Source organism: Micropterus dolomieu, linkage group LG04 (genome assembly GCF_021292245.1).
Source record: "Micropterus dolomieu isolate WLL.071019.BEF.003 ecotype Adirondacks linkage group LG04, ASM2129224v1, whole genome shotgun sequence".
Lineage (NCBI taxonomy): Eukaryota > Metazoa > Chordata > Actinopteri > Centrarchiformes > Centrarchidae > Micropterus > Micropterus dolomieu.
In genome coordinates, this window is record NC_060153.1 from 6,941,195 (window position 1) to 6,955,644 (window position 14,450).

The following is a 14,450-nucleotide window of genomic DNA, read 5'->3' on the forward strand; positions in this document are numbered from 1 at the left end:
ATGTTACAATGATACAATTTAAATTACATTTTACATTGTTCAAAACCAAATATCACACAATAGTAGATATCAGAGAGTTATATGAGCTCCTCAGTTTATTTGTATGCGAATGCTCTCGATACAAAAAACCCACGCCTCTTAGTTCCCAATAACACAGCCGATAGAAGATTAACTGTGCTGCCTTTTCTGAATCCTGTGGACATCCACACTGTGTTCCCAAAACGTTTTATTTCCAAAGGCCTGTTATAAAAGTATTTTGGAAAGAATACCAGTAAACTTTTCCTAAAGGTCAGTGTCCAACCTTGGACTATGCAATGATAAGGCCCCATTGAGCAGACATTGGTAACTTTAATTAGTGGGGTGGTGACGGCTCCTCGGGGTTAGATGGAGTGGCTGAATGGATGGTCACTCAGTCAAAGAAAACCACCCTGGTGTTATGTAGTGACCAGGCCCATATCGTTAAGCGCTCCCTAAAGTGTCAACCCCCCTCCCCCCTCCTCCTGCTCGCTCCGGCAAACTCTCATGGTCGCTTGGGACGACCTTCGGCTGCAGCTGCCAATCACAAAGAGCCATGGCAGCAAGAGGTCTCTGAGAGAGGAGCGTATTGATTTTCCAGTTAGAGCGTAAGTAGTGTGTGCTATAGGACTAACGGACAGCCCAAGCAGGTATGTCATTATCAATGAGGCCAAGGAAACAGATCCCCTCACTCTCACTCATTCATATTGGCTTCCTCCCCTTCTTCGTTCCCTCCCTCCCATCTCTCCTTCATGCCGCTCCACCACCTCGTCTGCTCTGACAGAGTGCGTTCTGAGATGGTCAATAAATCGCTCAGCCACACCACGCCAACAACTTGCGGATTGATAGGTTGGGATGACCTTCTTTCTCTTTCTTCCCCTGTTTCCGTCATTCTTTCACTATCTGTCGCTCGCTGCTTTCCAGGTACAGTAATTAAATGAAATTAAATGTTTCCTTATCAGAAACAAACTTGTTAGCATCACCACCGTCATGTGTTCCTCTTGGATTTTCCCCGTCCTTGAATTCTCAACATTCAACATCTATAGTCAGGTTAATCTCAAGCATCATTCCCTTGCGGCCCACTTTGGCTCATACAGTCATCAGGAAACCCAATTATTATCATACTGCTCCTCTCGTTTTGCCTCACTGCTTATGTCAAGTCACGGCCCAGGCTTTGGGAGCTACTCAACATAAAGACATGTGCAAACAATTTCGAATGATTTAAGCCTATTAGAGGAGATAAGGCCAAATAAAGGTTTAAAGCTTCCTGAAGTGACTTTCTGTTCCCCAGTAGAGCAGTAAAGTCTTGTTACCTTCTTTACTTTATCTCTCTTTCTCCCTCACACAAAATGCATATGCACGCCACCTCTATTTTCCTCTCCCCTTTGAGTCTCAAACCACTTCAATAGTTGTGATATAGTCTCTCGTATTTCACTCCAGTTGTTTGAGTGATGTTGTATCAGCGATGATGAACTCATTCTGTAGGGATGAGGTCAGCGGTGCCCTGGCCAGATGTGGTGTTTAAAAGTGATGGAGAAAGATTTTTTTTTTTTTTTTAATGATGGGCTTCAAAGCTTTGGCGAACCCAAGATATTGGCTCCTCCTTCAGCTTATGGGTCATATCTGATGTACTTTTGGCCATTACTGAGATCAAGGGAAATGTATGGTTCAGAATTTGTCTAGGCTCTAGGGAGGGCAGTGTTCATCTGTCAGTTTGGTTCAGACTGAAATATCTAAACATTGCTATTGAACTGAATGCCATGGAATCTTATACAGGTATTTGTGTTCCTCAGAAGATGAACCCCACTTACATCAGTTATTCCCAGACTTTTTCTTCTAGCACCAGGTTAAATATATTATATATATATATATATATATATATATATATATATATATATAATATTTCAACAACTATGGAATGGAATGCCAATAAATTTCATACAGACATGATCCCCTGACTATTTGTTTAGCGCCGCCAGAATCAGAGTTTACATTTTTACTTTATTTTTTACATTTTTACTTTATTTTTTACATTAACCACATGAATGGGCTCAAAACCACAGACATTCATGGTTCCCAGATGATTAATCCTAATGAACTTTAGTAATCTCCAACTTTCTACTAGTGGCACAATGAGGTAGGGACATTTGTGGTGTTACTATTGGATCTATCATGAAATTTAGTACAGGCATTCATGTCCTTAGAATGAATTCTATTATTATATTCTATCATCTGTTCAAAATTTAAATTTATTGTGTAGCCTTTTTAATTGCAATTTTAATCAGACAGTTTCAGTTCAGTCAAGAGATATTTTAAGTTTTAATTTTATTTACCCACGACCAGATGTAAACCAAGACTCCTGTGCAGAGCAGGCTGATGAATCTCTGCACCTAGTGGTAACCAGGTAGGATCGGTCGAGGAAAGACTATTGCCACATTGGCAATCACATAAAGAACAATATCAGACACAGTGTCATCTCGCCACCTAATGATGACTAATGTCTCTCTTCCAATTGCTCTTCCCACACACACACATATAAACATGCTTGGGCTACTGTTTGTGACCTGACTGAAGACCTTAACACAACCACAGACCATTGTGGCCAAGACCTGGCTTTTACTTAACTAAGCACCTCCAGACAAAGAGCTGCCGCCCCCTTTTTGCACCTGAGCCTAGCCCCTCCATCATGTTCCATCTCTGGGCTTGACTGGGCCAGTCAGCGGGCAGGTGCCCTCCCCCCTTCCTTTGATTGATCCCCTCTCTCCATCATTTATTCTCTTCGTCTGCCTCTGACACGCGTGTCAAAGGCAACACACCAGCCTGATGGATAGGCCTGTTTATGGATGCCAGTCTGCCTGGTAGGCTACTGATATTACAATCAGCACCTGTGTACCTGCTGTTCACACAAGCCTCTGTTATTCAGCTGAGGTCACAGAGACACCCGGCTCCAATTGGAAGATCGATGTCCAGCCCAGCATATTGGAAATTGGAATTGTAAATGTGGTCCTGTTTTGTCAGAAAGGTCTGTGCTCCATTTCAGATGATAAAACTAGATCCATATGTTGTAGAGTAAATATGTGTGTTGTTGAGCTTCTCCTTTATCAGTACTTCAAATCATAGAATGCCTCATAAATACAAAGGCCAAATGACTGGACAAGGATATATTAATTTTAGCTGTTAATTCCTAAAAGAAATCAGATATTACATATTTTTACAAGGTTAGCTGATAGCACTGATGTGTTGTGTAGTCTGTGTAAAGACATCTTGTGTGCTGGAGAGCAGAATGTTACATTACTGAATACTGCTGCCTCCATTGCCATTATGGTTAATGACCCATCCAGCGTGGTTGAAACGGCACACCCATAAAGACATTCTGCAAAATACGTACTCATCCAAGACAAGCAGACATCAGCACAACTGAGCCTTATTTCCTCTCTATAGAAGCAAGTCTGTAGAATAAGATGCACTACAAATAAAAGACAATTCCAATAAACACATGCTCTTTAATACAATAACATCAAATCAAACGATGCATGCATTTATTCAACAAAGTCAAACTCAATCTGTATAGTAAAGTGAAACACTCAGTCCAAGTTCAATTAAGGTGGGTTCACACCAGTCTTGTTTAGTCTGGTAGAACCGAACCCTGGAGCGTTTACCCCCTTTAGTGCGGTTTGATTGGGTTGGTGTGAACACCATCCTTACATACAATAAACATAAAGACAAAATACTGCCACAGTCAAGAACATAAATATAGACATAGCCTGCTTTTATCCTTTGCTAGCTTATTTGCAGGGACCAAATTTATGATTATTGGATGTTTTTGCAATTGTGGTCCTCTTCCTTCATTGGTCCACTTTGTATGGCGAATGTAAACAAGTTTTGGTATAATCTGTGATAAGACTGTTTGATGGCAGAGCGTTTTCCTCGAAATATATGTATTATTAAATGATTTACAACATGCTGTCTTATGAGATCTTAATATGTGCGGCCCTCTAAAGTCTGCTGATATGCGGTCCAGACCATGACGAACATGAACCTGACGGTGCTCCATGATATCCAGGTAGAAATTTGGAAGCGTTTTTGAATGCACTGTACACTGCCTGACCAGCACTAAACTGCGGACTGACCAAGTTAGAGACCAGGTGGACATAGTGCAACATTTAGCAGTTTGATAGCCAGATATTTCCCTTCGGATTTACAAAGAAAGGGAATATTGAACTTGCATTCGTCAGGTGGCCAAAGCACAACAAACAAATGAATGCTGATGTTACTCTGTGTTTGCTGGATGTAAGATTAAAACTGGATGGAACTTTTGCTAACATGTTTGTTTAACAACCTTATAAGGGAATGTTTTTACTCTTGTTCCTCATAAAGAATCGGTTAATTCTGCCTTAATCTCTGTCTGCATATGAATGCAGAATATGTAGGCAAGGGACAAGATTTTGGAATTTGAAGCGTTCTGGTTTCCGGGTCATATTAACTAATCACGTTTGAGCGGGCTTTGGTTGAATGTGGGTTAACAGTGTGTGCGGAGAGCAAACAAGGCAGAATGCATTGGCCAAAATGCAATCTCGGGAAAAGCCCTTTAACCCAAAAGCAGAAAAAAATCAACTCTAAAATCAGATAATGTGTAGATAATAGACAGATATCTACTAAAGGCCCTCCAGTGAATGTTGTACTTCATTTGTATTTTAATGACTTCAAAATGTATCTGCCTCTAGAGTGTTGATGATGCTTACTAATTCAATTCACTCCGTTTCAGTTGTAACTCAAAATGCTAGTCGCTGATAAACCTGTAGCTCCAATTGAGTAACCTTCAAATTCTCAAAAGTCTCTACAGCCGTTCTTTTACACAAGTCCCCTTCTCTCCCTCTTCTTTTTCTTTGGACAACCAACCCCAAATTCCCCAAGAGGGGTGTACTTTTAACCCCACACCCACTTAAGCTGGTGACAATAGCCGGATTAGAAAAGAATTTACTTTTATCGAAGCCTCGCACCAACCCCAAAAAAGCCTATCCATCACTAAATGGCAAAATGAGAGATTGAAGGAAAGCGGGGAGAATGCGATAGGAGCTGGTCAGTGATCTTAACCTGTCTGATGTTTGCCATGGCAGCTTATGGGGGGGTGGGGGGTGCGTTGAGTCTAAAACCACTCCTGTGCTTCAGTGGTGGCTCTGTCACCTTGATTTTCTAAATATCACTGAAAAGCATATACATTCTTCTTTTCCTTTCCTGATGTGCAGGTGTTTACTGATGAGCGTCTCAACAAGTGCTCAGCAGTACTATTAAGGATCATGTGGAGCTGCTAGTGGTTTAGTTGTGCATGTTTATCTTACTACCAAGCTGGTCTTTGTTTTCATGGCTCATTTCTGCTACTGTGGTATTGTTGTCCAATTAAAGTATGAACTTGACTCTAGTTCTGTGTGCACTGTGTAAATCTATACCATGACATTTTTTTATTGCACGATGAAGTTTGAATGTAGAATTTTAATGATGGTTTTAAACATACATCAGACAGCAGAGAGGATCTACTGCATTTCACACCCCTCTTCCCTTCACTTATGTAGCCTTATCCATCCTTTGTTCCCCATCAACTTTGAGCCGCTAACTCGACCCTTTGTGGCTCCGTTCTAAGCTGTGATGGGGTAAAAAGAAAAAGAAAGTGTTAATCTTGATTATTACATTTTTTTATTTATTTTATATATTTTGGCACTACTGAATGCTATCTCTGTGTAATTTGCCAACCTAATTAACTGAGGCAATGACTTGTCATAGTTTTGATTATGAATTCTATGTTTTTGTATAACCCTCCTTAAGCCATTAGTGTTTAGTTTTGTCACATCCGTATCTTATTATGTTTCAGGGCCCTTCTGAAGGTTTATGTCCTCAAAGCTGAATGTTTAATGAGTTAATGCATTAAAGTCTTCACTTCTCTACCAATTAACCTCGAGACCACTGCAGCATTTCCATAAACCAAATGAGACCTGTTTTTGTTCCCACTTCAAAAAGGCTAAGCAGCCAAGGAAAGGAAAGGAGAAAAGGCTAACCTGTTGGCAAACAGTGAAAAGGGCCCAAAAGGGGTTTAATCCTTATTAAGCTAAATTCAGACTAAGTGGCCCCAAAGATCCTTTCAAAGGGGACTTTCTTCAACGAGTGCAAACTCCTTCTGGGTGACGTTTGGGACTGAATGCTTTGAATGCTTTGTAATACCCTTACACTTGCTGCAAGCTGGGCTTGTTTATTTTGCTTTAATTCTCTCACACTCCAGCGCAGCTTCCAGTGCTTCTTAGTTGTGTTTATTTTTTTTGACCTTGTAGTTTGTTTTACTTCCCTCGAGGCAAATACACCTTTATGTGTGACCAGTGATTACATCTTGAATTAGTTACATGATGGTACAACAATTGTGCCTATCAATCATTGGTGCGCATAAATGGTCTACTGCTTAAATTGAAGCCTGTTGACAATGCATCCGAGGTGTAAAATCGTCGAATTTGTGGTTTTACCTGGGGTTTGTGAGCAGGACTGTTTCTTGCTTGGACAGTGACAGAGTCAGGAGTTTTGTTGCCTCCATAAGGTTGCCAGGAAACTCCTGGAATAGATTTGAGAGAGTTATTAATCTTCTAACCTAGCTCTTTTTGGGGTTTGGTAACCTGACTGTTGATTGCTCTACAGTAAGGTTTATCACTTTTATATCTTTTTTATTTATTTTTATGTTTTTATTCCTTGCCCAGCAACAATACTCTCATAGTTCAACAATCACGGTGCACGTCGCTACAGAGGGATGGTGTTGGTTAAATCATTCTCTTGGCACAAAGTCTACTGGATAACTGCTGGAGTGTGAAAGTAGAGTCATGTGGTTGTACTGTCTTAAGGTCATATGATTTCAGGTTCTTATGGTGAGGGAGCATTGTTTTCCTCTTGAATGCTCATTTTATTCCAAGTGCAGCCTCCAAACAGCTACTTGCCAACAATACACCTTATACCTATAATGAAACGCATACATCGTTTTTCAATAAAAATATGTTCATGTCCTTTTCTGTCTCTTCTTCCAGTACAGTACTCTCAGTCCTTCTTACTCCTGTCTTGTTTCTGGCTATCACTCAATCTCAAAAGCAAAATCTGTCTTAATTGGCTCCAGAGGGCTCAGGGAGGCTTTGTGTCAACGGTGATGAGAGTTCTTATTGGTCCAGAGGCTCAGGCAGCCAACAGACCCTTGTTAGTGTGTCGGGGCCCTTTGCTTGCTCGTTAGTCCGATGAACTCATTTACTGATGGGGGGTGACAAGGCCTCGTTCACCAGTGTGGAACAGAGGATGGTGGGGGTGAACAAGAATATGGATAAGGAACAGTGAGAGTAGGATTATAAGAGTTTTGAACAATTGTATTTTTGTGGCTGCACCAGATGAGTGTCAAAAAGCCCTTAAATGTCAGCTTGTGTTTGTCTTGTGCTTTTTTTCTCATTTGCTGCTGCAGTAAAAGCCCTGTCAGCGTCTCGGTCCACTGAAACACTGGTTATTGTAGATGGCTTGATTCTGCGGTCAGCCAAGTGAGAGAGTCACAAATGGCATGGCTCTGGTGTACCTATGTGCAGTGGTTTACTTTGTATTTGTGACTTTTGAAAAAGAAAAGGAGGCATCTCATTTAAGTCTTGGGAATCTGCAATCTCTGTCCATTGCTTGCATGAAAAAGTCATTTTGTGACATGTGGAGCAGTGGGTGTCGATGGGTGGGAGGTAGACAGCTTTTGGGAAATAAAAAAGCAATAAGCAACTCTACGTGCTGATAAGTCCACAGGTTTTTTTTATTTCATTTTATGAATTCTATCAAGTTCTCCCAATACCGCTTGTCCCTCGTCTCCGTTTTGAGGTTGATGGATCACCTCTCTTCCTCCTGCTCATTAATTTCATCACCTTATCTCCCACACCACTTCATTTGACCAAAAGGTAATAATAAATCCCTCATCCATTATCCTTTAACTGAGGCAGCCATGCGGAAGTACTTAATAACAGGCAACAAATTGAACTTCAATCACCTCATTTTCCTTCAAGGATGCATTGCACATTAAACTGAATGAGCAGATATGCACATACCACTTATCAAACACTGTTTATGAGCAATCGTAAACCTTTCCTTTTCAAAACAACACTATTTGTGTTAAGACTAGACTTCTTTCATATTTTATGATAAATAAGGATTTACCATATTAGGAATTGGCGGTGGCTTCCGTCCTCTTCAACTCAAGGGTCTTATCAGCCCAAAAACACACACACACACACACACTCTCAGCCTGGCGACAGCGAAGGCAGTTGAGAGCCTCATCTATCTTGAACCACAATGCTGATAGTTGGTCTGTTGCTCCCCTAATTCAGTGCCGTTTCAATTAAATTGCATCTGTGTCACTATGTTCCTCCACCTGGCTTTACCCATGTTTCTGAAGAGCCAGAGGTGGGTAAAGGAGACTAGTTTTTGCGAGGGAAAGGGAGACGGAGAGGGTTCACTGGCAAAGACTGTCTGTGAGATTCAGTGGCGTCAGTTTTTGTGTGTGTGTGTGTGTGTGTGTGTGGTTACACACCGTAGCCACAGTCACCCGGTCCCTCTTCATGTGTCCCTCTTCATTCCGCAGTCTTTTGGGCATCTGACAAAGACAAACGACAGTGCTTCAGAAATGAGCAGCAGCCCGGCACACAAACAGGTTGAAAGAGGAGGATGGTGAGGGAAAGAGAGAAAGCATTGCAATCAAGACCAGTTCCTTTTGTTTTCTGTTTGGCTGTGTCCTCCCGTGTGACGCTTTGAAATTGATCTCTGGACGCACCAGACCTGAATCTATGGACAATGTTCCACGTGAAATGAAACATCAATAAAACTGTGCTTTAAACTCAACCAATCATGTTGACATATAAGCTTCTGATCTTTTTTTTTATGTTCCCTGTATGGAATCTTGTGTTCTCTTCTCAACCTCAATCATTTCATTTTCATCATTTTTAAACTGAACAACTCTTTTTTTTTTTGTTCAGATCGTAAAATATAAATTCGATGCAAGACTTAGCAGAGTCTGTTTTTTTTTCTCAATTCCTCCTCTGTAGCATTATCATCTCTTTGAACCTGACAGACTCGGTTCCACCATTGCTATTTATCACAGAGGAAGCTGGTACAGCCATAATTCCAGCTCGGACAATAACCTCCACGCCATTGTAATTTGTCCAGACATGGTCAGAACAGCTAGAGCATTACAGCACGGATAGTTTGTCACGCTCCTTGTCACCCGCTCAGCTTTTTCATCTGTAAGGGAAAGGGCGCTGCCGATAGGGACAATGATCTTGGGAACAGAGTGTTATTTACAGTGTTTCAGAAGATTCATTGGTTTAAGGGAAAAATATGATATCTGGCTGCCTCTGCTACTGTCATATCTATCTGTGGAATCAGAGACTGCAACTTTATCACATCAGTCCTGGGCAGCTTCTTGACATCTGTCTGGAGGTCTATGAGTGTACTCCTGGGGATGAAATGAGTCAACCACTCCCTTTTGGAGGGGAAAGGTTACTCTCCAAGCATTCATTCATCATACACCTGAAAATAGGAATTTCATTTTTGATCAGATAGAAGCAGAGAAGCTGTTTTTTGTTGTGTTTTTTTTAAAAGTTAAAGATAAAATAGTATTCAAATTTCTTTGGTAAGGGATGCCATATGCTGGGACTTCTGTAGAGTTCTTGAAATGGCAATCTCAAAGCCATTATGTCTGAGAAAACTAATCCGGTGTCTTAGCTTGTTTGTCATCAAAATTCAGTCGTCTCATCTCACAACAAGACTGTTGGAGAGAAATGATAAGTTGAGCTTTATGTCCCTAGCAGTCTGTTTATGTAGACTTATATACAGTTAAAAATGCAGTCTTCCAATATGCCGGTCCTACAATAATTAACCTCAATTTATAATTTTTTTAAGGAATTAGCATTTTCTTCACCTTCACCTTAATCTCCTCTCCATTTTCAAAATAAGGAATACTTCCTTTACTTTGCCTTGGTAGGCCTGTAGATATTTGTCTTAATGTCTGGGTCATGTTATTTTTTAACACTACTAGAGCACACACCATTTTCCCTAACAGTTTAGTGTGCTTTAAAGGAAAAGTTAAGTATTTTGGGAAATCAGTTTATTTGCATTCTTGGCGAGAGTTAGATGAGAAGATTAATACCTCTCATGCTCATACACTAAATATGACGCAACCGCCAGCAACCAGCTAACTTAGCTGGGCATAAAGATTGGGGAAATTTTCAGTCTTTGTGCAAAGCTAGGTTAGTCGGCTGATGACTGTAGCTTCGTATTTGCTTTACAGATATGAGTTACTTGCTTTGTGCTATTTACACTTAGAGTTTAAACTAAATGTAAGTTAATGAAAAGTAAAGTAATTTTTTCTTAATATCTAAAAATAACACATTTGCTGCAACCTTTACTTCTTGCAAACATATTAGTTTGTCATGTGAAATACCCTTTTCATTTTGTTGTTTGGTCTTGTGCATGCTACACTGTCTTTGTGATGGGGTTGGCTACAGGCTGACGGTGACTGGTATAGCCATCTTGAGCCCCCGTTAAGGAAGATAGGAGGCTGGCGGATGCTGCCCCAGCCTGCTTCTCCATGCCACTAATCCACATTTAATTGAACTCCAGAGACTTTGAAGTGAGTCTGTGATGCAGGCAGGTCTTATTCCTCATAGAGACGGCGAGGGAGTGGATGTCCTCAGCTGGTTCGCAAAGGCCTCAGCTGGTCTAGGCTTTTTAATGAGCTCCTTTAACTTAAAGACTAGGCCTAGCATGCTAGCTCACATTTGAATATTTTTGATTAGTAACTCAGCCTCTGAACCATGCTGTGACAATCTAAAGTGCACCTTCCTACCATATCACTGTATGCCCCCCTGTCAGAAGATGCTTTTGTAACTTAAAGCAGAGGTTGGAAAAAAAAAAAAAAGCCTAGTTAACAAAGCAGTGCTAAGTAGGTTAGTAGCAAATCTAAATGCTGGATTAGTAGCACAGGGGCAGGGCCAAGCATCTGGGTCTGTCAGGCACTGAGGCAGCCATCATAACAAGTTACTCTGACAGCTACCACAATCTCCATGGGGACAGATTAAGCTCAGCTCATCGAAGGATTTTAAAATCTAGAGCTAGCTAACATTGTGACCCCATGGAAATATATAAAATATTCCAATAAGATGTTTAGCATAAAATAGCCTCTTAACCTCTTCCTTGTCATATCAAGCCATTACTCTAGATCAAAACTATATATTTTTGTTTCCTACATATTTATCATAATTTTCTGTTATTTCTAGTCACCTGTATGCTGTAATATGGATTATCTTTTAGTGAACTAAATGTTTCCTTTACTCCTTCCAGCTGCCCATTCTCTTGCTGAAAGAATCTCTTTTTCATTGAGGCTGATCAATATAAGACATTAATCGTGCTGTTCAGGCCGTCGTGCCATCACTGTGTGAAAAATGAACTAACGCAGCCTTGTGTTTCCTCTTCTTTCCTTCCCTTTCTTACCTCTATTCTGTTCTACCCTTCTCTGGTCTTGTTCTTTTTAAAATGTCCTTTTCTTCTCGATTTTCATGATCCCCTTCGAATTCCACTCCTTTCCCTTTGGTCTCTTTTTTTCCCCCTTCCTGTCTTCCAGATTCTAGCATATACAGATGGTCTTCATGGAAAATGGCTGTTCACAGAGATCCGTGCCATCTTTTCCAGACGCTACCTACTGCAGAATACTGCACTGGAAATCTTCATGGCCAACAGAAGTAATACAGCACCTGATAATTACCTATATTTAACCATTTCACACTTTTATTGTAACCATGATGGATCTACACACACTCCTTTGTGGAATAATTCTAGCCATAGTGTTATCAAACGTTGAGTGGCAGAGTAAATATAAGGAAAATGAACATATAACTAGATGTTTCTCTGTTCCTTTCCACAGCTGCAGTCATGTTGAACTTCCCAGATGTAGCCACGGTCAAGAAGGTGGTCCACAGTCTTCCTCGTGTTGGGGTTGGCACGAACTTTGGTCTTCCACAGACGAGGTGAGACAAACCGCTAAACCCAGAAATACACAATAATTCTTTTTGTGCCATTCACATTTTTAACGGTTGATTCTTAACATTCTCTGCAGGCTTGTGCACATACAGCACCATATCCGAACAGATCGGAATATTAAAGTTATGGAAAGGCAGTAGTGGTCCAAGAGAGTGAAATGGGATTAGTAAACATTGTCACTGTTGTTGCTTATACGCCACAGGTCTCCAAACTGAATTTTCTCCCTCCCTTTCTTCCTGTCACATGCACATCGACCGGGGTTTGGTCACGGATTTGTCCATCCCTCCCACTCTTTCCTCACCACCCAAATATAATTGGCTTCACACAAACATAGTCCAGTTCATTTATTTATTTCCAGCAGTGTGAAGCAAATAGTTGCTTGTAAGCCCGCAGGGCACACCCACTTACCCCGGCCTCCCTCACCTCATGTCTGCTCTGTGTCCGGGCAGTGCTGAAGCCAAGCCCAACCCAGCTACTGGCATGTATGTTCCCAGTGTAAGGTCTTGTGGAAATGAAAGGAGGAAGTCTTATTGTATGATGCTTTTTATGGCATTTGGATTTATAGTAAGAGTTTTCTCAATATTAGGAAACAAAAAATGCTCCATTTAGCGATTTTACATTGAACACTGAAGGCTAAGTAAGTATCTGAGTAAGAAACTGCATCCAGTAAAGAGTCAGAGTGGATGTAGGACAGTGTGTGGATAGAAAACACACAGAGTTAGGGTGAGATAATGTGTGTGTGTTTGTGTTGGGTTCATTAATCAAGCTAGTTTGCAGGGCAGGGACACCTTGCCTCTTTGACCTGAGGACAGCTGTACAGGGTAGCTCAGTGCACACACACCAGCTAATACAGCCAGCACAGCACAAATTATTTAATGTCCAGAGTGCTGCAACAATAATTGCACAAGTACACTTCATTATACATTTAATATAGTTGCTCATAATTGGATTTAATCCAACTGCTTTTAAAACATTTTGCTAATATCAACCACCTTCTGTCTTTTCTCCTCCCTGAATATTTACATTTAATTGTAATGTAATCTACTATAAAAATAAAATACAGAAACCTACATAGAAATTAAAGCGCATTATCAATCTTGGTGAACACAGAATATTTTAAAAAATAGCGCGTCTTGTAGTATACTCATATTTGGAAAGTCGTTTTATCACCTTTGAGAGGCCTAATGACTATAATAACACACTCTGACAGTGATTAATTCCATAATTTTCCTTTGTTTTAATTGGATTGGGGGTCATTTGTTTTTGTCCTACTGCATACATCATGCTCTGGGCTCTGTGTGTGTGTGTGTGTGCGCGCACACATGCACGCAAAAATGTGTATTCAACCCAATTTATTGCATATTTGTCTTCTTAATTAGCAAGACTGCTAGTTCAATAGATTTTTCATATATTGGCATTTGAACTGCAAAAGTCCAATAAAGCCTTAAGCCTTGTTTCCTTCTGCTAAGCACTGTTCTTGTGATTTGGAGACTGACTTTGTCTCTGTACTACTTCACACTATTTGCCCCCATTCTCACCAGGGCGAGAAACACTTGAATGGCTTCAAATGTTTTAATATCTGTTTTTCTGTCTTTCTCTTTATAGGCGTATCTCTCTGGCCACACCAAAGCAGCTATTCAAGGCCTCCAACATGACCCAGCGCTGGCAACGCCGAGAGATATCCAACTTTGAGTACCTCATCTTCCTCAACACCATCTCTGGTAAGCACACCACCCAACACCTGTGTGATGTTATTGCAGATTGTGGGACAGACCTGCCAACAGAGGAAATGTACACCAACCAAACTTTCAGAAGTAATTTTGAGATTGTGTTGTTAGTCCTTGATCCCATGATTTGTGTAATCTTTGCCACTTTCTCTTTTCTCACTTTCTTTAACTCCACCAGGTCGGACCTATAATGACCTAAGCCAATACCCGGTCTTCCCCTGGGTTATCACCAACTATGACTCAGAGGAACTTGACCTCACTCTGCCCAGCAACTTTAGAGATCTGTCCAAGGTAGGACACTCAAGACACATTCTCTCCTCTTACTTTACTTGTCTTTTTTTTCTCAGTCCCAAAGAGGGGGAGGGCAGCTTTGGTTAAGATATCGAGGTAATACTGTGACAAATTTCCCAAAATTGCAGGTTATATACATTATAGATAATCTGTATGATTCGTTGTTGACTTGTATTAGTTGAGACTGCCTTGCTGCAGTCAAAGCAGATTTTAATTGCTAATGTTCTCTCTTTGTGACCCTCATTTTCTGGTTTAGCTGCCTTTTTCTACCCATAATTCAAAGTCCATAATTGAATTCTTTCAAGTTTGACCTTCTGCAACACCGCAGGAAGTGAAGTAATA

General features: G+C 40.7%; 1 protein-coding gene across 6 annotated transcripts in view; it reads left to right on the forward strand.

The window, feature by feature from the left end:
• lrba (LPS responsive beige-like anchor protein) overlaps nt 1-14,450 on the forward strand; it is a 187,550-nt gene that overhangs the window by 123,831 nt on the left and 49,269 nt on the right. For all 6 annotated transcript variants that reach the window (XM_046047467.1, XM_046047463.1, XM_046047464.1 and 3 more), the window contains 4 exons: nt 11,675-11,792; nt 11,975-12,077; nt 13,696-13,811; nt 13,996-14,108. In XM_046047467.1, coding sequence (XP_045903423.1) covers nt 11,675-11,792; nt 11,975-12,077; nt 13,696-13,811; nt 13,996-14,108 — 450 coding nt within the window. The remainder of the gene's footprint in view (nt 1-11,674; nt 11,793-11,974; nt 12,078-13,695; nt 13,812-13,995; nt 14,109-14,450) is intronic.